The sequence below is a fragment of the Lissotriton vulgaris genome, chromosome 12, assembly GCF_964263255.1.
Source record: "Lissotriton vulgaris chromosome 12, aLisVul1.2, whole genome shotgun sequence".
Classification (NCBI taxonomy): domain Eukaryota; kingdom Metazoa; phylum Chordata; class Amphibia; order Caudata; family Salamandridae; genus Lissotriton; species Lissotriton vulgaris.
Genome location: NC_141700.1, coordinates 318,301,764 through 318,322,227, shown reverse-complemented (window position 1 = coordinate 318,322,227; position 20,464 = coordinate 318,301,764). Strand labels below are relative to the sequence as shown.

Genomic DNA, 20,464 nt, shown 5'->3' with positions numbered 1-20,464 from the left:
AGGGGAGTGTTTGGGGTGTTACACCCCCCTAATAAATGTATTTTGTGATAAATAGTTGGGGACAGGTGCTTTTAGTCATGTATGGTGAGGTGTCTCCTGGATTTCACCAGGAATTTTTGCATACACTCTGCCTCTCTCTGTTTGAAAAGATTGTTATTTAATATTTAATATATAAAAGATATGTTGGTTATTTCACAAAATAATGTGTTTTCTCCCACTTAATACCACAACCAATCCACATTCCTATCTCTTTCCATGGCCCCTTAAGCCCCTTTTGTGCACCCTGCTTTTGTCATATAATATATTGTAACATTATGTGACACCGTGATTGTTGGAAAAATCTGAAGCTCACATCTCTCAGCCTTACTGACCAAGCTACGCCCTTGACCAACTACAAGCTCACCCACCGTTTTTTTTAAACCATAAATAAATCAGACATTTTCAGACCCTGAAAAACAGAAACTGGGTTTTGCTATGCAACACATTGAATAGAAAAAAAAGTAGATGATATATTCTATCATTGTTTTTACCTGTGCCAGTTGTCCTGTTTCGTCCGGTTGCTCCCCGCAATTCAGCTCAAATCTTTTCTCCATGTTGATCGGGCCCCTCTGTAAACTGACCTAAAATAAGGGTTTTGTGGCTGCTTCTGATTGTGTGTGTGTGTGTGGCTTTGGGTCGCATTTTATACTTAGTAGAGCTTGCTAATTATGTATGGCCCCACTTTGTGGAGGGGGAGCAGCCATCTGCATTTAGGTTCCATTTCCACGCAGATGGCTGCTTCTGATTGTGTGTGGCCTTGGGATGACATTTCATACTTAGTAAAGCTTGCTAATTATGCGATAGGCCCACTTTAGAGAGGGTGAGTAGCAGCCATCTGCCTTTGTTTCCATTTCATTCAAAGTGTTGATTCAATTATGAATTTTCCAGATGTTTCTAACAAAAGACCTTTTTAAGTCAAATATGCACCGTCTAAGATAAGACAAATGGTTTAGAGAGACAGTGGGGCTCGGGGTTCTGCCTGTGTTTTTCCCAAGCCTCTCACTGAGGAGCCCTCCATCTGGCTCATCAAGATTTCATGACTACGGCTGCCTGAACAAGCCCAGGCTTGCTTTGTTAGAGACCCACATACTGTGCACCCCAAGACTGTTGCAATTTTGCCTGTGACAAAGCCCTAGACACAGAGCAATGGGGCCCATGCCTGTTATGATAGCATCCTAATCATGTTTTATGACAATGATCATGTGACTAGAATGTAACCAGAGTGATGTCACAAAATATGTGACCCAAAATGGTCATGTGACCACCTGAAGTGACTTCACTGAGGGGAATGCCTCCACAGGCCCGGAAGTCCCAGTAACGGAAGTGATGTTAATTCCGGGGCAGGACAACTGTCACCTTTTGCTTGATGTGGAAGGTATCCCTCATTACTACTAACTACCTTATTTTTTGGTCAACGCAGTATCAATCGGTACATACTGAGCCCCAGCTAGCAGCTGTAGAAATTGAATTTCCTATCAACATATCAACTACATTGCATTTAGAAAACAAAACAAATATGCTGAGTTACTGCAGCCTGCCCTTTATGCTTACAGATCGGAGACAGAGTGATGGCCTTTGTGAATTACAATGCCTGGGCTGAGGTGGTTTGTTCGCCGGTGGAGTTTGTGTACAAGATCCCTGATGACATGAGCTTCTCGGAAGCTGCAGCCTTTCCCATGAACTTCGTAACTGCCTATATGATGCTGTTCGAGGTTGCCAACCTCCGAGAAGGGATGTCTGTGCTGGTGCACTCTGCAGGTGGCGGTGTGGTAAGTCTAATTGTTACTGTTGTGTTTAATGCTACTTTCTGTCAGTAATCTATTAATATTTGTATAAGGCTTTACTATCCCTTGCAAGGATTAAACTACTTCAAAACAAAAATTTTAAAGTATAGCATTCTACTTTAAAACCAAAATATGGAGAAATAAAATGAGGGTGATATTTTTGAAAGCAAGTTATTAAGTGGGACAGTTGTATTACTATACATTTAGCATAGTAACAATTGTATTCTTATGCAAGGCTCTCATTTGTGGTGTACACTGTGAATATTTAAACTAGAATATTGATAGCACAGAATATCAAGGACCAAATATCAAGCCTGAAATGTTGACAGGTAATCACTGTTACCCATCTATAATTCTAGATATTCTTGGCAAGTCTTAATATAGAGTTAAATTTTTTGTCAGATATCTTTTGACATTAGAAACAACAGACCACATCAAAAACAACACATACCTCAGAAATTAATTGCATGTCCTGGTGTAAAGGAGAGTGGCATTTTATTGAGAAATGTGGGCCTCATGGCTCAGGGTCCAATTTACAGAATAACAATTAAGACTTTATCATATTGCAGATTATGATTTTCCAAAATAGCCCATTGTTCCCTTATTCACACAAACTGGAGGACTACATCTTGAACATCTACATTGGTCATCTGTTTTCAGGTTCTCATTCACCTTAGGATAGTCTGCAGTATAGATTTGCAGCAGTAAATTTGAAAGACATTTGTATTTACATATGCTTAATGTTTTCTATTTATTCTCCACATGAGAAATAGGCTCACTTGGAGAATAGGGTTTGGATTCCACCTGTTGAAAAATACAGCGGTTTGTGGCTTTTTCAGACCCACTTTGTACTATCGTTCCAGCATTATTTAGTAATGTAGTATGGACATGAGGCCCGCTTTGCAAGCATGTTATGTTAGCATGGCCTATTAGGAGTTTAAATGCCATTTTACCTTTTGATGCTTTTGCACACGACACTGCATAGCTGTTTTTGTAAGTTAGCCTTCACGAAAGTTTACAAAAGAGAAAAGGTTTTGTTTTTGAAATCTCTAGACCTACATCGTGCCATTTGCTATGGGATGAAGAGCTAATGTGACACTGATGCTAGCTGGGTGGGGTTTTTCTAGGTACTGAGGTGAGTTTCTGGTACACCACAATTCACTGATGTCCTAGGTCTCTGTGCACAGTTCTGTGTATGAGCAGGATCCTTGCAACAGTAATTGTTTACATTTATATTTTAAAACCACGAGAACCTTAGTGAATACCCACAAATGTACACTTTTATCAACTATCCTCACATTCACAATGCCACCCACCCCCTTCTCCCCATCCCATTACTGCAGCCCCTAACCTTACACTTACAGCAGTTGAACATTCATCATACTTGGAGATTTTACACGGCTGTGGTTTGGATTATGGGTAGAAAATCCCCGTACTCATTATTCTGTGAATTGGATTTGCAAATTGAACTTTAACTTTTTGCTGTCGTAAGTTGCACTTATGACTGCAAATTATTTTGACAGTCAGGTCTTTGGTGTGTGTTGAAACATTAGATAGCGAACAATTAAATTACATTAGAACTCGGATGCTATGAAGGCTCGGTATTTTGGTTACTAGAATTCTGTGGGAAAGTTACTCCTACTCTTGAAAAGAGTGTTTTGACTATTTGTAACAAGACCCCTACCCTCTGTGAAATTCATGAAACCATGCTGTTAGGAGAGGCACAGGTGTAACCAGTGCTTAATTTGTGCTGGTGGTGGGAAATGGCACTCTTTATGTAGTTCTTCCAGACATCCTCAGTTGATTCCAGGACTCTTCCGTAAAAGATTTCTAGAGCATTCTACCATTTGGTGCATTGACTTCAGCCAAGTCAGACACACAGCTGCCCCTCAGAAAGGTGACCTCATCCTCTGATTTGTATACAGTACCCACACAACAGAATCAACATTGATTCTGTAGTATTAATAGGCCAACATGACACACATACCCTCCAAGACTACTGGAATACATTGAAGGTCAACATGCATGCAAATTGACACACAAACAGGACCCAGTTATCCTGAATTAAACATATAATTTACTCACAAGTCTTGTAGGCCACTGACCAGTGGCGTCACTAGGAAGGGTGCGGGGGGTGCGGCCCGCACCGGGTGACACCCTCCCATGGGGTGACACCAATCTGGTTGCGCTGTGTAACACAGCTCTGCAGCCTCGCCTCTGCTCTATAATCAGGAGGATTAATGTCTACAAACTGCAAGGACTCGGGAGCAATCAAGGCCTTACGCCGACCTGGTTTTTGCCAACTCATTCCTACTGCGGCAGCCCTCGGAGGAGGCCTGAAACAACTTTACATAACGGACCAAAACAAAAGTGCTGCACGTTTACGTGCGCCGGCGTCACCCCTCTCGGCCCGTCTGGACGTCACGTCTATTGACGTCTAGTGTTGCGGCAGCAAGGGGGCGAACAGTGAACTGACTCTACAGCGCTGGGCCCTGTTCCCGCGCTCGGAGTATCGTGGCCCAGCTGTGTGAGTCTTTGCTGATGTCCTCAACCTCAAAGGTGCGTGTGTGCAGTGCATTCTTGTTTGTATGAGTGTGCATATAAAAAAATCTGTTTCTGTCTTCGAGACCTTGAGCGCATGCAAACGTCTTGTAAATGTGTCCTGCTTTCTATAGTGTTTAGTCGTCACAACTGTTTCTTGTTGCTCCTGGTTTGGGGCGCGGGTGCCCGTGTCCTCGCAGGGAGGGCTGCCTGGCCTGCACACAGGGTCACAGGCAGGTACCTCTGCCCGGCGGCTTTTCTTATTGTTCCAGCCGCGCCGAGCACCCGCAGGAACCCTGCGGCCTCACCCCCCAAGGAGGAGGAATGCGCTCTGATCCGCCTGGGGTGGAGGGACGTTTACTTACAGCTAAAGTAGGGGATCAGTGGAGAGAGACTGACTGCCCCTGGGTCAAAAGGCTAGAGGCTGGGAGCCGCGAGGAATAACCTGGCCACCCTATCTGAGCCATGAGAAAGGAGATGAAATGTTTTCTAAAACCCGCTCCCACATACTTGACTATATCGTGTGATCGTGAGCTATTATCACGGGGGAATGCGGGAGGCCGCGTCCATGCTGTTTAAATTAGAGAGACCTGTGTGACTGGCTCGACACCAGCACACAGCTTAAGTGAAGTCATGGCTACCGGAGGCTGTCACTGTCTGATCTTGGGCAGAGCGCTTCATACCACCAAGATCAGGTAGCCGATTGACTCAGGACTCCACTGCAAGGTGTTTGGCCCCAAGGGCACACATCTCAATCCTAGCGGGGGCACGCAGACGTTTATCTTCAAGAGGGATGGGAAAAAATAAACATCTGTTATTCGGTGCCAGCATGTGCACAAGTACGCCTTATACTATGACTTCCATAATTCAAAGCGTTTAAAAGCAGTAATTGTAGTTACGAAAGAAAACATAATTTATATTTAACCACCTCCTATTGATAGACTCGGGATTGGTTGCGGTCGCTTACAAGGATTTGAAGGTTGAAAAGGCCATCCGATTTGCAGCCGCTCTCGGGTCTTTCCTCAAAGTGGGTCTAGGCCATAACACAGTGTCACAGGCCCCTCAGCCCCGCCCAACCCTTCCAGACTCCCCTGATCTTCAGATATTAGTATATTTTCACCTTTATTTAAGTCATAAACGTGTACAGTGCTCGCACCGTGGTGTCTTAGTGTGTTAAGGAGACACATACAATAAAGTATATATTCGCCTGAAAATATTAGCATAGCTGTATTAACAGATCTCCACACTTGCAGATATGTAAATTCATTTGGAAATCTTTTTTTAATCTCCCATATGCACAACTATCGACCGGCCAGCCGTCAAGTGTATCACAACAATAACATAGTCCAGTATTTTTAAGCGTTTACAAATACATGGAAACAGGGATCGAACTTTGGGCAGATAGGGAATTACGCAGTTTTACCAGATTCACAAAATTTGGTGAAATCCGGATTAGGAACGAAGTATCCTGTTCCTACATCTTGTAATTTAGCTGCTGGAGCACGCAAAAATGGAAACATTGCATGAAACATTAAATGTCATTCCTTTTTAAATCTGCAGGCACAGGAATGTTCTAAAATTTGTCATTTCCGATTTTGGAGTAATTTATTGCTAGTGGATGACGGGGGACATGGGTAGACAGGAGGTGAATGTGTAGACATGATGTCAAAATTAGGAGCCGTTAGAGTAAGGGGAGGTGAGGAAAGGTAGAGATGGTAGCTTGCAAGAGGGAAGGAGCAACAGGAAGTTAATGAGCAGGATTGGGAAAGGAGCAAGAAAAGTTGGGAAGAGAAGGCCAAAACAAGAAAGATAGAGGCAAGAGGAAATAGCTTTTAATTTGTTTATGTGTTAGGAACATCTCTACGAGTCAGAAGGTAGTAGGAAGTTGAGGGAGTTGTTAGAAGCATTCCAGGTTAAGTGACGTGCATTCTATATTCCATAACAATTCAACTGTCGGCTCAAACTATTTTGAGAGTTTCATTATTAATTTGTTTACCAATAGTTTTCATATTGTGTTTTGTAGATTTGAGACAATATTCTGACACGTTGCGATCTGAGCTATGATAAACCAACCAGCTTTAATAAGAAATGTATATTTGCTTGTTATTAATGAGTGAAACCTGGCTTCAGCTTTCATGTCGCCCATAGATTCTGACATCTAATGCAGAATGTATTTGTATAGGGCTATGCAATGCTCAGCGTGAAGTGCTTATGCCAACTCCTCCAATTTCAGGGATTCATACAGACTAGAAGATGAATAGATGGAGTGCCTATATTTCAGAGGATTTCAAACAAAGGTCAAGGAGATTTCCAGGCTATCCACACAAGGTTAACATCCTTAAAATTAATATAACTAGAAAATAGTTACACAGCAGCTGCGGCTGTAAGTCATTACCAAGCAACTCCCCAGTACCTTGACTGCCCTTCACCTCGGCTGGGACCATTTAGTATCCTAATGCCACTCGTAGTTAGGGCCACTGGAATTATGCAGCAGAGGTGGGCCACATTATGTGGGAGGCTTACCTAAATCATGCAGAAAGAAAAGGGAAATCACCTGGCGTAATGTGGCACAATTTTTGATAGGGTGTTCTGGTCCGGGTTTTTGCCAAATGTGTCCACTGGCGAGCTCGGAGCGGAGAAGGTCTATGCGGTAAGTCGTGAGGGGGTGACACCATGAGTTACCCGCACCGGGTGACACCAACCCTAGTGACGCCTCTGCCACTGACCACTGCAGGTATCAGGGAAATATGTTTTCTGCCACTAAACTTTCATGCTGCAACTAATTTACAATCAGGGAGGGGACACTAGTTCCACTCTCACCAGAAGGCATACTTGGAGTGTCTGTCCGGACTACATAGCCCACTTTACAGTACCTAGCCACGGAGACTCCTAGTACTCCCCCATGATTGGCTTGTGCTGAAACCAAAATAACCATTCAGAACGAGAGAGAAACTCAAAACTGGGTACAGTCGAAGAAGATTCTCTTGCCTGCAAATCATGCAGGCGGCATTCCTGTCCCAACAAGCTCTTAATTAAAAGCCTATTCTCAGACAGCAATGGGGATGTCCGCCAGACATTCTTGCAGACTGTAGAGAGTTCAAATATTGCATACATTGTGCCAATTTTCTTCAAAGGCGAGCAGGCCAGAGGTGCTTTAGCTAATGTGCTCCAAATACACGAGTAGTTGATTCAAATAAATCACCTGAGAAAAAGCAGTTGGAACAATGAAAGTTTTCAGTTGAATGCAAATGAGCCGACTACGCTGACATAGAATACACTCCCGAAGTGTCTGCTGATTTTAGCAGGAAGACGGCCAAGTATTCATCTGTAAACTGTTTCCGGTGCTCATCTTTAAGACTCCTTGGCACAAAATACCACAAAGCTAATGATCTATGGGAATCAAACAGCAATCTTTGGTTTGGTATGGGACCAAAATTAAGAGGACTAAATATCATATGTTAACATGTTGTGTCCTAAATATTGTAAAGAAACATATTGCCACGTTGGAGGTTATAATAAATAGTCTTCACCCAAAGAGAACATAAGTGTGTATTTTATAATTAGGATACAATACTTAGGTTAGATATTCTGACGTACAACACATTGGTTTCATTTACAAAACCAATAACTGACAGTGGCTTAGCAACAGTGTAAGGTGGAAATGTCTTCTAATATTTACAAGGGTGCATACATAATGTATTACACACATTTTTAAATGCATGAGCCCGAAACATAGTTGATATGTAAATAGATTGTGCATGTTTGATTAACTCATCAGCTGTTGGGGCTTCCACCCCCCCCCCCCCCCCCCCCCCCCCAGTGCTGAACTCTTATTTGGCTATTTGGGGTAGTTTGCACTTAGAGCTCCATAACTTCTTTTGCACATAAGGTATCCACTCCAAATCTGGGCACTTTTTCCAACATACTCTGGATTTTTAAGGTTCCGAGGGTTTGTGGACTCCCCTGGAGGAGACTGAGAAATTAGCCAAATATGACAATATTTTTTTTTTTTTGTTGGGGTGGGGAACGGGAAAAAGTGCTGCTGAAGAAAGAGTCTGTTTTTCTCCTGCAAGTGGCATCAACAAAAGGTTTGCAGTACTGAAATCAACATCCTCCCGGCTTTTCAGGAACAGGCAGACTTGATTTCAAAAACAGCATTTTTTTTTACACATTTTTGGCATTTTACTGGAAGATAGCGCATTTTTCCTATTGTTTGTGCTTTTAGCCTCCTTCCAGTTTGTGGTAGAAACCGGTATGAAACCCATGGTGGATCCCAAAAAACTATACATTTCTGAAAACTAGACAACATTCTGAATTTTGCAGGGGACCATTTGTGATCCGTAAAATTGTCCTATAAACAGTAACAGTTCAAATAAAATGCTATTGAAATTAATTTGAAAAAAACTGCCATTTGTATCTACATTTGCATCTCTAACTTCTTACTATGGCAGATTTCTAAAAGCAATATACCGTTACGCCACTGGGCCATTCTGGTTGAAGGTATACATAGGGCTTGTAGGTTCTTGAAGAACCTGAGGTACCCAGAGTCAACAACCGAGCTGGACCTTACAATGGTTTTTAATTGTGTGCTAACTGTACAGCAATTCAAATGGTAAATTATAAAGAATGGGAAAAGTATATGAGGAAATACTCTGTATTTCTGAAATGTACACCAAATACTGATTTTAGGAGTAGTGGGTGTTTATACATCTCTGAATTTATGGGTACCTGTACTGGCATGAGTTTCAGTAAAATGTCTTCTTTGTTACACACTTGCTTACATTTGAAAGGCACACACATAGAGATATTCAGTTGGTAATAACAAATGTTCTACTATTCTACATTCCCACATGTCACTCATTAAAAATAGTACTCCACTTGTGGGGCTGGCCCTTGCGCGTGCAGCCCAAATCACCCAGAAACGTGACCTAGGCGACATCATATTACACCCAGCAGAATGCAAGTTTTATGGCAAGACAGCTAGCTATTGATTTTGGGCCCCAGCTCAGCCGGCACCTTGGCAATCTACTAAACCAGTACTTCTTTGAAAACCAGGCACCCAAGGGAGTCCAGGGTGGGGTGGCTTGCATGGCTCTCCCCAAGCTTTTTTACCCAGAATCCCGAGCAAAGCTCAAATGTTTCCTAAAAATACATTTCCCTTGCATTTCTGTGAGGAAAAGCCATGGAATCTGCAGGCAGGCACACATTTCCTACCACCCAGCATTCCCACATGGTCTCACTTGTGTGGGGAGGGCAAATGTCCGAGCCACGAAACACAATCTAAACAAATTGCATTGTTCTACTGAAAAACAATGTTTTTTTGCAATGTGGGAGATGTGGATTTTGGGCCCTTGCCCAGGAAGAATCTAGGAAAACCTACCAAACAAGTATGTTTCTCAAAACTAGACACCTGGTGGAGTCCATGGTGGGGGGGCTTGTGTGGCTCTCACTGTTTTTTTTACCCAGAATCCCATGCAAAGCTCAAACTTTGCCTTAAAACCACATTTGTATTGCATTTCTGTGAGGCAAATTCCTGGTAACTACAGGCACCTACAAATTTCCTACCACCAAGCATTCCCTCAAGCCTTCGAAGAACAATGGTGCCTCACTTTTGTGTGTAGGCCTGTGATACAAAAGGGTGCCAAATGCAACATAGGCACATTACATTTTTCCTCTGAAAAACAATGTGTTTTTTTGCAATGTGGTTATCTGTGGACTGTGAGCCTCAACTCAATTGGCACCTAGGGAAATCTACCAAACCAGCACATTTTTGAAAACTAGACACTAGGGTGGGGAGACTTGCGTGGCTCTCACCAGGGGCCGTTTACCTAAAGTGCCCCAGGGGGGCAACAGGCACTTTTCTATTACAGAAGGGGCTGCAGACGTCCCCTTCTGTAATACTAATAGCGGTGGCACACATAAAGTGCCAGCGCTATCTGCAGGTTGCATTCCCTCATTTGCATGTGGGCGTGCCCCATGCAAATGAGGGAATTCTTTTACCTCTGCACCCACGCGTATTGCAGACGTGGGTACAGAAGCAAAGGAGCCCTCGGGAGGTGCACTTACAATGCACCACCTAAAAGGTGGTGCACTGTCAGTGCAGCTCCTAATGGCAGCCTTCTGGTGGGGGTAAAAGGGGTTCGCCCTGGGGGCAGCGCATTCATCTTAATAGGGTGCATATTAATTGTTTGCACCGGATGCACCTTTTTAAAGGTGTGCCCAGCACAAAGATTGAATATGCGCTTATTGAGTAATGTGGGCCCAGGTTTTATTACCCTGAATCCCGTGCAAAGATCAGACTTTGCCTAAAACATAATCAAATTTTCTTTGCATTTCTGTGAGGCAAATTCTTGGAATCTGCAGGCTGGCTCTGATTTTCTACCACACAGCATCACTCCAAGTCTCCAGAGAAAAATGGGGCTTCACTTGTGTAGGTGGGCCAAGTGCTTGTGACAGGAAAAGACCCAAAACGTATTGCGGAGACATAAAAATGATCTGTCACAAAACAACCTTTTTTTGCCAAGGCGGGACCTGCGTTTTTGGTCCCGGGTTCGCCGACAACTACGGAAATTTACCAAACTCAGACATTTTCTAAAAATTAGATACCCGTGGAAGTTAAGGGAGGTGTGGCTCATGTGGACCCCCTAATGATTTCTTACCCAGAATCACCTGCAAACCTCGCATTTAGGTAAAAAGTCAAATTTTACTCACGTTTCTGTGTGGGTAAGTTGTGGGGTGACCGGGCATGCACACATTTCCTGCCATCCACTTTTCCCCCAGGCCGTTTGTTAAAAATGCTACGCCACTTGTGTGGGTGGGCCAAGTGCCCACGGCAGGAAAGGGCCCAAAATGTATTGTGGAGATAATGCTAACTATGATAGGTGTACTAATTAGTCCTGGTGTGGGCAACCATGTAAGGATCTCTATCAAACCTAGACATTTCAGAACAGTAGACATCAAGGGGAATTCAGGAAGGTGGCTCCCCAAAAGGTTTCTTACCCAGAATACCCTGCAAATGTGAAACATTGAATAAAAACATACATTTTCCTTGCATTTCTGTGATGTCAACTGCAGGAATGTGCAGGGATTCACTAACGTCCTACCTCCCAGTGTTCCCCCCTTATCCTGATAAAAACGCGACACCACCTGTGGGCTTGGGCCTAGTGCCCGCAACACAAATTGATCACACAAGTATCAATGTTAGTCCTTCCATGAGCCATGAGACATTGGCGCTCCACAGTGTCGGCCAGTGGCCAACTGACGCACTGGGGAGGTTGTGCGTGTGTCGACCATTGACCTGCACACACACTTAAGAGGTTAACATTATCATTTGTTGTGTACAGAGTAGTAAACACTAGAACAACATATATAACACCCAAGAGCTAGAGTTAATTCTTAAAAATTTTAGCTAACATTTCTGCTATTGAGTACCGCATCTTTAAAAAGTATGATCTGCATACCATTAACTGTTTGTGATCCGAAAATTACCTATTGCGAATCTCTTGCATGTTTGCTCTGTGCAACGTCTTCTTTTTGAGGACTGGGACTTATTTTTTATCAACAGACATTGACCCAAAGCAAGATAGACAAGCATTGGCATTGCCAATATGTCTCGCTTTTGGGACCTTATAAGTAATTAGTTATGCAGAACAATATCCTTAAGTGAAACAACACCAACTGTTGCATGGCTAAACGTTTATAAGGTCCCAAAGGAGAGACCTGTTGGCTATGCAACACTTGATGTTGCTGCACCAAGGATATTGTGCTAGATAACTAAACACTTATAAGGTCCCAAATGCGAGACCTATTGGCTATACCAATGCTTGTTTCTATATGAAAATAATCAACAATATTCATAGTAGGAGGGTGTCTATTGTCTTTCTTCCCTTTTATTAAAACAAGCAAAGTAATGGAGTATCTTCAGTTTCTGCAGCTTATGGCATTCAAAATGGTCTCATCTGGGGAGAACAAGCCATGTAAAATATATTGGTGGGTTATTTCTGGTTCATTGCCAGTGGGTTCCCCTTGCTGTCCAAGTCTCCATGTAATAAAAATACAGGAATGACACTGAAGGCGTGGAGTTGGCGGTGTAATGACCCCTCCCTTGGCTTGGCCTGGTTATGTGAGCTGGAGCCAGAGAGGAGGGTGCACTGACTGCCAGCAGCAGCGCGGACAGTCCAGCTGCGGGTTGCTCCCTCCCCAACAGAGGATTCTGTCTGGACACTGACGGAACCTCCAACCAACGTTTCCTGCTATGGAGACCCCGAGCCAGAAGCACAGCACCCTGGAAGGAGGTACTCCACTGCTGTCTCCCACCGCATCATCCGGCTACAGGAGAAGGAGGAACTGCAGGACCTCAATGATAGTCTTGCGATCTACATCGACAAGGTGCGCTCGCTCGAGTCAGAGAACGCTGGACTGCGCATCACTTAATGCGAAGAGACAGTGAACCGTGAGGTGACGGGAATCAAGTCGGCTTATGAGGTGGAGTTTGGGGATGCGCGCAAGAACCTGGATTATATGGCTAAGGAGGGTGTGCCCGCTTGCAGCTCGAGCTCAGCAAAGTGCGCGAGGACTACAAAGAGTTAAAGGCCAGGTAAGGCGACTGAAGCTAGCAGGGTAGGACAGGGTGCAAATACTACTGTGCTTTTCCCTGGTGGCCTGGAGCCCTTGGAACTGGTTTTCAAAGCACAGGACCACTCCTGGTATATCTGCCACTTTCCTCAGCTCAGCAGGGTTAGTTGCAGCAGTCATATGGAGGCTGCAAGAGAGAGGGAAAGAGAGAAAGGTAGAGAGAAAGAGAGAAGAGAAAGAGGAAAGAAGGAGAGAGGGAATGGGTGGATGGAAAGATAGCTTGGGTGGGGAAACCAAGAGAGAGGGGCAGGTCTGAGACTCTTTGCCAAGGCTTATTTTGATATCCTTGTCTGGGGCTAGCAACATCTTCTATTTTTTTTATGGCTCTTTGCACTGCACATGTTGCAGATTGCTAGTGCAATAATTAATTTATTACCACCCACGCATACTCATTTTTATCAATCTTAATGAAGGAACGGCTGGGTCAATTGTGCCAGGATTCAGGCGTGTGACCTTGAGCTCTCACAGACAGTTCTGAAGAGACATTAATCTGGACTCACGTTGCAGTTACTACTACCAATAATTATTAGTATTGCTGTTATCAATATTTAAATATTAATAACATATCCAATAATATTCGCTGTAATATTGGTTAAATAATTACTATCAAATAATCATTTATGTGCACAAATAGTTTTGAAGAGACATTAAACTGCTGAGCCATTTTGAAGTTATCATTATGAGAATATTAATAACTCCAATATTAGTAGTAGCAAAAATAATGATAATATAATTAGCAGTATTAATGTAATCATTTATGTGCCAGACATTGTCGGACAAACTAAATTGTCAGTGTGTTAACCGGGTCTGACAGCTGGCAGTCACCTTCAAGTTGTTCTTGCAATCATGACATGCAAAGTCATCTCGAAGGGTTGCAAGTTTCGGGCATGTGTTAGCGTAGTTCGGGTGTGTAAAAGATGCATGCATGGATTAGGTCGTGAAGTACAATCCTGAAACTTCAAAATATTTTAAATATAAAGTGGATTTTCTACAAAACTAGAAACAAGCAATAAAAAACACAAGTTTGACAATACCATAAATCACCAGGGTGGAAGGAACGCATTCAAGTAGTCAGTCAAAGATAGCTTTATTCGGTATTTGACAAACACCATATAAGCAGACATTACAAAAATACAGTTTAAAACGACATTGTTGAATATTTACACACTAAAGAAGAGTGTTACACAAGTTCAGGATCTTACCCTAGTCATCACTTCATTTAATATTAAAAACCGTTTTTAAAAGAGAACTTTTTCCTCTAGAGAGTGATTGATATATAAGACTTTGCAATTGCATGATCGGTGGGTCGAGGTAAATATGACATATTTGTGTATTATATGATGTTATTAGGCACATGATAATACTCCAAAAACCCTCAACCTACTAATCACTTCTCATAGATCCTCTACATTTTATGATGAACGACAGGAATTTTATCATTACTCTAATAGTACATTCATCCTGAAGCAAGTACAATCTGTGGAGGGCTGCTTTACAGCTTCTTAGGCCCCACAGTTTTAACAGGGGCAATAAATGTTTTTTCCTTCCCCATTGGTAGTACTTGCAGAAGAGTATGCAATGTATGTTGGACTGGGTGGCTATTCCGTCACACGGGCACTTAGTCATTTTCACTGTCCAATCATTCGGGGCAGGGAACGTTATTAGCCTAAAAAAGCAGTCTGTCCTCATACGAGCTAGCAGCATTCTATGGTAAGGGGAGATATTTGGCGCCAGATAGGGATGTAAGCCGTGTTCATACAAAATCTGGCGATGAGCTATAATGGTAGACTTACTCCTGTCTAAATAATATCTCCTGTCCTCCAATAGGCCTAGACACATCTCTTTTAGTGCTTTTTTGGGGATTTGGGCACATGATGCTGGGTCCGAAAATAATTCTGGGTTGCCAATGGAGTTCAGGAATTTTTTTACGTAGGTTAGCCAAGGTTGGTTAGCCCCATTTCCTTGCTGCATGCAGTCCTGAATCACCTCCCTATTAAAAGTCGTGTCCTCACATGTCCAGATCTTATGCCACAACATAACTGGCGCTATCTTTATGATATCGCTAATGTGAGATCTGTCCAGTTCTTTGTGGCAGATGGTGGTGGATGTGGAACGTGGGACTCCAAGGAGGTACCTCAGGAAGGCATTTTCCACCCTTTGGATTTCGGAGCTATCTGCAAGTCCCCAAATCCCCGCCCCATAGACAGCTGTGGACACACATTTTGCTACATAGATCTTTAGTAATGTGTCTACGGGTTTCCCGCCCAATTTTTTGGCAAATTGCTTAACCGCCCCTATTGCGCGGGTAAAGGCCAGGTTACGGGAAGTGATCGCTGCAGACCATGTCCCCCTATTGCTAAAGATGATACCCAGGTAGGAAAAAGTTTTCGACATCGCTATCTTTGATTTATTAACAAATGTTTTACAGTCTGGGGCTTTTTTTCTCATTGTGCATGACATCGTGAATGTTTTACCCACGTTTATTATAAGGCCTCTCGAACTCATGAAGGTTGCAAAACCTGTTAGTGCCTTTTGGAGTCCCCGCTGAGTGCGGGCCATTATCACCGCATCATCAGCATATAACAATAGCGGGACTACAGATCCGTTTATCTTGGGGTAGTCCACCTCTAGGGCATTCATCGAGTCCGCTACCTCGTTTATATATAGATTAAATAAAAACGGTGCGAGAATGCAACCCTGGCGAACTCCCTTACCAATTGGGAATTTTTTCGTTCGCTCGCCATTTTTGCCATGTCTCACCGAAGCTCCTGCATCCCTATAGAGTTCCTGGATAAAAGTTAGAATATTTTTATCTATCCCCATTTTGATCAGGGATTTCCACAGGGTTCCATGGTCCAGACAATCGAAAGCCGAAGTTAAGTCGACAAATGTCAGGAACAAGTTCCCTTTTTTTGATCCTATATATTTATTAATTATAAGGGACAGGTTTAAACCCTGCTCTATGGTTCCCACCCCCGACTTAAAACCATATTGAAGTTTTGAGAGTAACCCGTTATTTTTGGACCAGATTTGTAATTTAGTTAGTAGGACCCTGCCAGCAACCTTCATTAAGTTGTCTAACAGAGAAATGGGGCGGTAGCATTTTGGATCTTGTCTATCTCCTTTTTTGAATATTGGGATGACTATCGCTTCCTTCCATGTACTGGGGAAGCCTGATTTCGTATATGCATTTAAGACGTTTGCTAGTAGGGGTGCCCAGAGATCTATGTTCCCTTTAAAGAGATCAATGGGTATACCATCAGGCCCAGGAGCCTTTAGGCTCGCACTCTGTGATATCGCTTGTTCCAAATCTGCAGGGGTAAACATTACATTTAATGGGAAATTTCCCTGTGGCTGTAGGAGGATCTCACTCTCCTCAGCCAACTCTTCTTGTGAGGTCAGCACGAGTGAGTCTTTCTTATAGAGTGCAGTGAAATGATTGACCCAGACATCTTCAGCTATGCCAATTTCCATAGTGTCCACCTTCCTATCCATAAAGAAAGGTGCGTTTACCTCTTTCCAGAAGGACGTATTGTCCCTTAATGCACTTGCCTTTATCAGGGCTTCCCAGGCTGCGTTTTTGAGTTCTTTCTTCCTTGTCAGGGTAGTGAGCTTGTAAGCTTGTCTAGCCTCTTTGATTTGGTTGCTATCCCTGGGAATAGTCTTTAATGCCTGTAAAAGTGTTTTATGAGCACTAGTGCAGGCTCGGTTAAACCAGCCATGTTTTCTCGTTTCCTCCCTTGCCTTTAATTTTTTAGTTAGCTTAGCATTTATTTCTGCTTTAATCTCGTCAAATGCTTGTATTATTTGTTCTGGGTTATTACTTAGTTCCAGGCAGATGTTAAATTGTCTAGTTTCTTTCTGTAATAGCTCTTTCAGAAAGTTCGTGGGTTCAATTTTTGCCCATTTAATGGCATAGCCGTTTTTCCTGGCCAGTGCCACTGAATGGCCATGTAATATCTCAGCGGTACTAGTTTTTTGGACACCCATTATCCCTAGTTTAAGGGAAATACTAATGGGGTAGTGGTCACTTATTGCTAAGCCCTCCGTTTCGAACCCACCCACCCAGCCCTGGTTCCTATTTGAAACCAGGATAAAGTCTATTACAGTGCCTGCCCCGTGGCCAAAAAAGGTTGTTCGAAACTGTACTGGTGGCTGACAAAGTTCATTTGCGAAAGCCAGATCCCATTCGTGCATGAATTGATTTAATAGATTTCCCCCTAAGGAGTGTTCGAAGTGTGTGGTGGGATCCCCTTGCGCATCAAGAATACCACAGTTTTTTGTTTGGCTATAGGGACATAGGTGACAATTAAAATCCCCTGCTATCAATAAGCAGTCTGCCGCCTGGCCGCCTTTCTTTAACAAAGAATCCAATTCCGCTATTAAGCTTTTTACCTCGACTTTTGGCATGTTGTTATAGAGGTTTATCAGGAAGAAGCAGCGCCCATTTAGTTTAAAGGACACGCCTTGTAGTGAACTCCCTACGCCTGTTTTTTGCCCATTAACCTCGTACTTATTCTGTTCTATGTTACAGAGGTTAGAGGTGAAGATACAAAGTCCCCCCGAGCCTCTACCTCGGTTGCCCTGGGTCGAGGGAATATAAAAAGTACTAAACCCCTCTACTGATGTCTCATATGGGTCCCAGCACTCCTGTAGACAGACTATGTCCTGCTTATCCATAAAAGTTAGGAATAGCTGGTCCCGCGCTTTTTTCGCAAGACCCGCAATATTCCAGGAAGATATCTTAAGCATACAAGACCCCTCCACAATAGCACGGGGTTCTTCCTGTCTGGGTTGTGAGACCATGCACATATCTTGGACTAATATAGTCTTTGGACTCAGATGGTTAAAGTTTTCTACTAGGGTAGGGCCATCATAGATTTTGTGAGGGGGAACAATGACTTCTAAAATCCCTGTGGTAACCTTTTTTGGTCAATCGACCATGTCTAGACAGTCGAATCTGTTCCTCATGGGGACCCCCTCCCAGTAGTCGAAATTTGGGTTGCCTCTGCTATGGTGCCAGGTGCGGGGGTTCCAGCCTCTGTTCCATCCGTTATTATTGTTGTTCCTATTTCTATTTCTGTTAGTGTAACCCACCTGGGTCCAGGGCCAATCCTGCACATCATTCCAGCCATTTCTGTTTTCATAATTCGGGGTATTTAACGGGGGATAGAAAAAGGAAAGGCGTTGTACATCCACCCCCCCCCTTTTTTCAAGTGCTGGCCAAGAGGAGATATAATCAGCCATAGCAGGGTCGTCGCAGTTGATTATGACGCAATCGCCCTGTAAGCTTTTATTTGTATCCCCTATCCAAAAGACTCTTCTGAGTGAATTAATTCTGCTCTGGTGCGATGGCTGTATGGGTCTATTTTGGCTAAGCCATTGCATAACTTTATTTCTCAGAGACCACTGGGGCTCATCCGCGCCCTCTGGTAATTCTGAAACCCCTGTTAGGACAACAGTGAACGGGGTGGCCTCAGGTGGAAGATGGAACGGCCGTCTAGGTCTAGATCCCATCCTCTGTTTCTCCTGCACTTGAGGGGGCTGCGATTTTTGGGATTTTTGTGTATTCTCCTTTAAATTTGCTAGCTGTTTGTTTAATGACACTAAGGCTGGGGTAGGTTGTGTGTAGTCACTCACGGTGACGGGTTGGCTCTTACCCTCTACAGTTTGGCTCTTACCCTCTACAGTTTGGGGTTTGGGAGTATTTTGCAGATTCTGTTTTGCATTTTTCGTGGTCTGGGAGTTACCTTCTTTAGCTGGTCCACAGGACTTTGGGCCTACGGCTGGTGTTGTGGGTGGCTGCGTTGGTATAGTCGATTTGGCCGGTTTACTTGGTTGTTTGGTCTTCCCCCCCCCCATATCTAGGATGCTAAGTGACTTCTGCGTAAATGCAGGAGTATTTAGTTTGGCGAGTTGTTTTTCTATTACCCTTATGCTTTTCTCCAGGGGTTTCAGGTGGTATTTTAAGAGTTCTCCCATGCTATTTGTGAGGAAATCGTGTAGTGTCACACATGAGGTACAGGGTTTTTGTTTGCCCCCTACTGCGCCTAGTGACTCTTGGTTCCCCAGTGTCGTGATGTTTCGTGTGGGCGTGTTTAAGACCACACTATTAGTTGGCGTTGGTGTTTGCGACACTATAATGTTGTTGCTGTTTGTATTCAGGTTGTTAAAAGTCTCACCATTTGGAGGAGCTAGTAATTGCACATGTGGCTTCGCCCCCTTGTTTGATCTCTTAGGTATGGCACCCTCCCGGACCCCCATGATGTTAGATTCTGTGGGCAATTCATGACTATGTAAGAGTTGTAAATCTGGTGTTTTTTCCAGATCCACCCTGGAGTCAGAATCGGAGCCTAGTGACAACTGTGTTGCTGACAAATCCACAGTGTTTGGAACTGTGTGAATTTGTGCACTTGTTGGATTCAGCAGGGGTATAATCGACCCCTTTTGTATGGGGGTCTGTGCTGAGGCCAGCGGGCCCATAGACGATCTTTTTCTGGCCATCTCCAGTTCGTGGGACACCCGCCTATCTATCAATTGGATAGTGTTGTCAATGGCTGCATTGGCCTTGTGTAGAAATAGGTCAAGTGGACCCGTAATGTCGGTGGTTTTGTCAGTTTTTTTGCTTCTCGTGACTCTAGACATAATTATAATTTATAATTATATAATTAGGGGCTCTGCTTCACGGGGACTATAACTTGTGGGTCTCGTGCAATCAGGACTGGTATCAGTGTTACAAGTAGACAATAAAGACCCACTAGGTTACAACCACGCCGTGCAACGAGTGGACGGAAGAAAATGCAACAATATTAACAGAAATGAAAATACCGTGGCCCAGTCCAGTCCTGCACAGTCTGTAACGGGCTGAAACGGGCCCGCCCTTGGCCCGGGCTTCGCCTCGCGCTTCTCCACGCGCGCGTCCCGCGTTGCGTGAAGTATAGTTTAATTTATAGGTGGAGTGAAAGGGCGTTACCGCCGGGGGAAGAGGCACCAGGTGTTGGAAGCAAAGGCTTCTGGTCCTCGCAGTCCCCCGGTGCAGGCAGCCAAGCAGAGTGGGGTCTAGCGCACGCTGGGAGCTGTTGGACACTCCGTCGACCAAAGGAGGAGCTCCCACCAGCAGCGCGACCTCAAAGGGATTTTCCAGGCAAGTTTGGCGCTAGTTCGCTTTCAAAGCGTCCTCCAGCACAGCAGCAGCTCCGTTTAGTGAGTGGCACCCGCGAAGCGGGTGTCACGAAAAGTAAATAGGGAAACAGCAGGTGATGGGCGTTACCGCCGGGGGAAGAGGCACCAGGTGTTGGAAGCAAAGGCTTCTGGTCCTCGCAGTCCCCCGGTGCAGGCAGCCAAGCAGAGTGGGGTCTAGCGCACGCTGGGAGCTGTTGGACACTCCGTCGACCAAAGGAGGAGCTCCCACCAGCAGCGCGACCTCAAAGGGATTTTCCAGGCAAGTTTGGCGCTAGTTCGCTTTC

At 44.0% G+C, this 20,464-nt stretch overlaps 1 protein-coding gene across 1 annotated transcript in view; it reads left to right on the top strand.

Moving 5' to 3' along the window:
* Window positions 1–20,464, top strand: part of VAT1L (vesicle amine transport 1 like) — a 1,074,333-nt gene that overhangs the window by 249,000 nt on the left and 804,869 nt on the right. Inside the window, exon 3 of the mRNA XM_086945100.1 lies at window positions 1,593–1,808. Within this exon, the coding sequence (XP_086801226.1) occupies window positions 1,593–1,808 (216 nt within the window). The remainder of the gene's footprint in view (window positions 1–1,592; window positions 1,809–20,464) is intronic.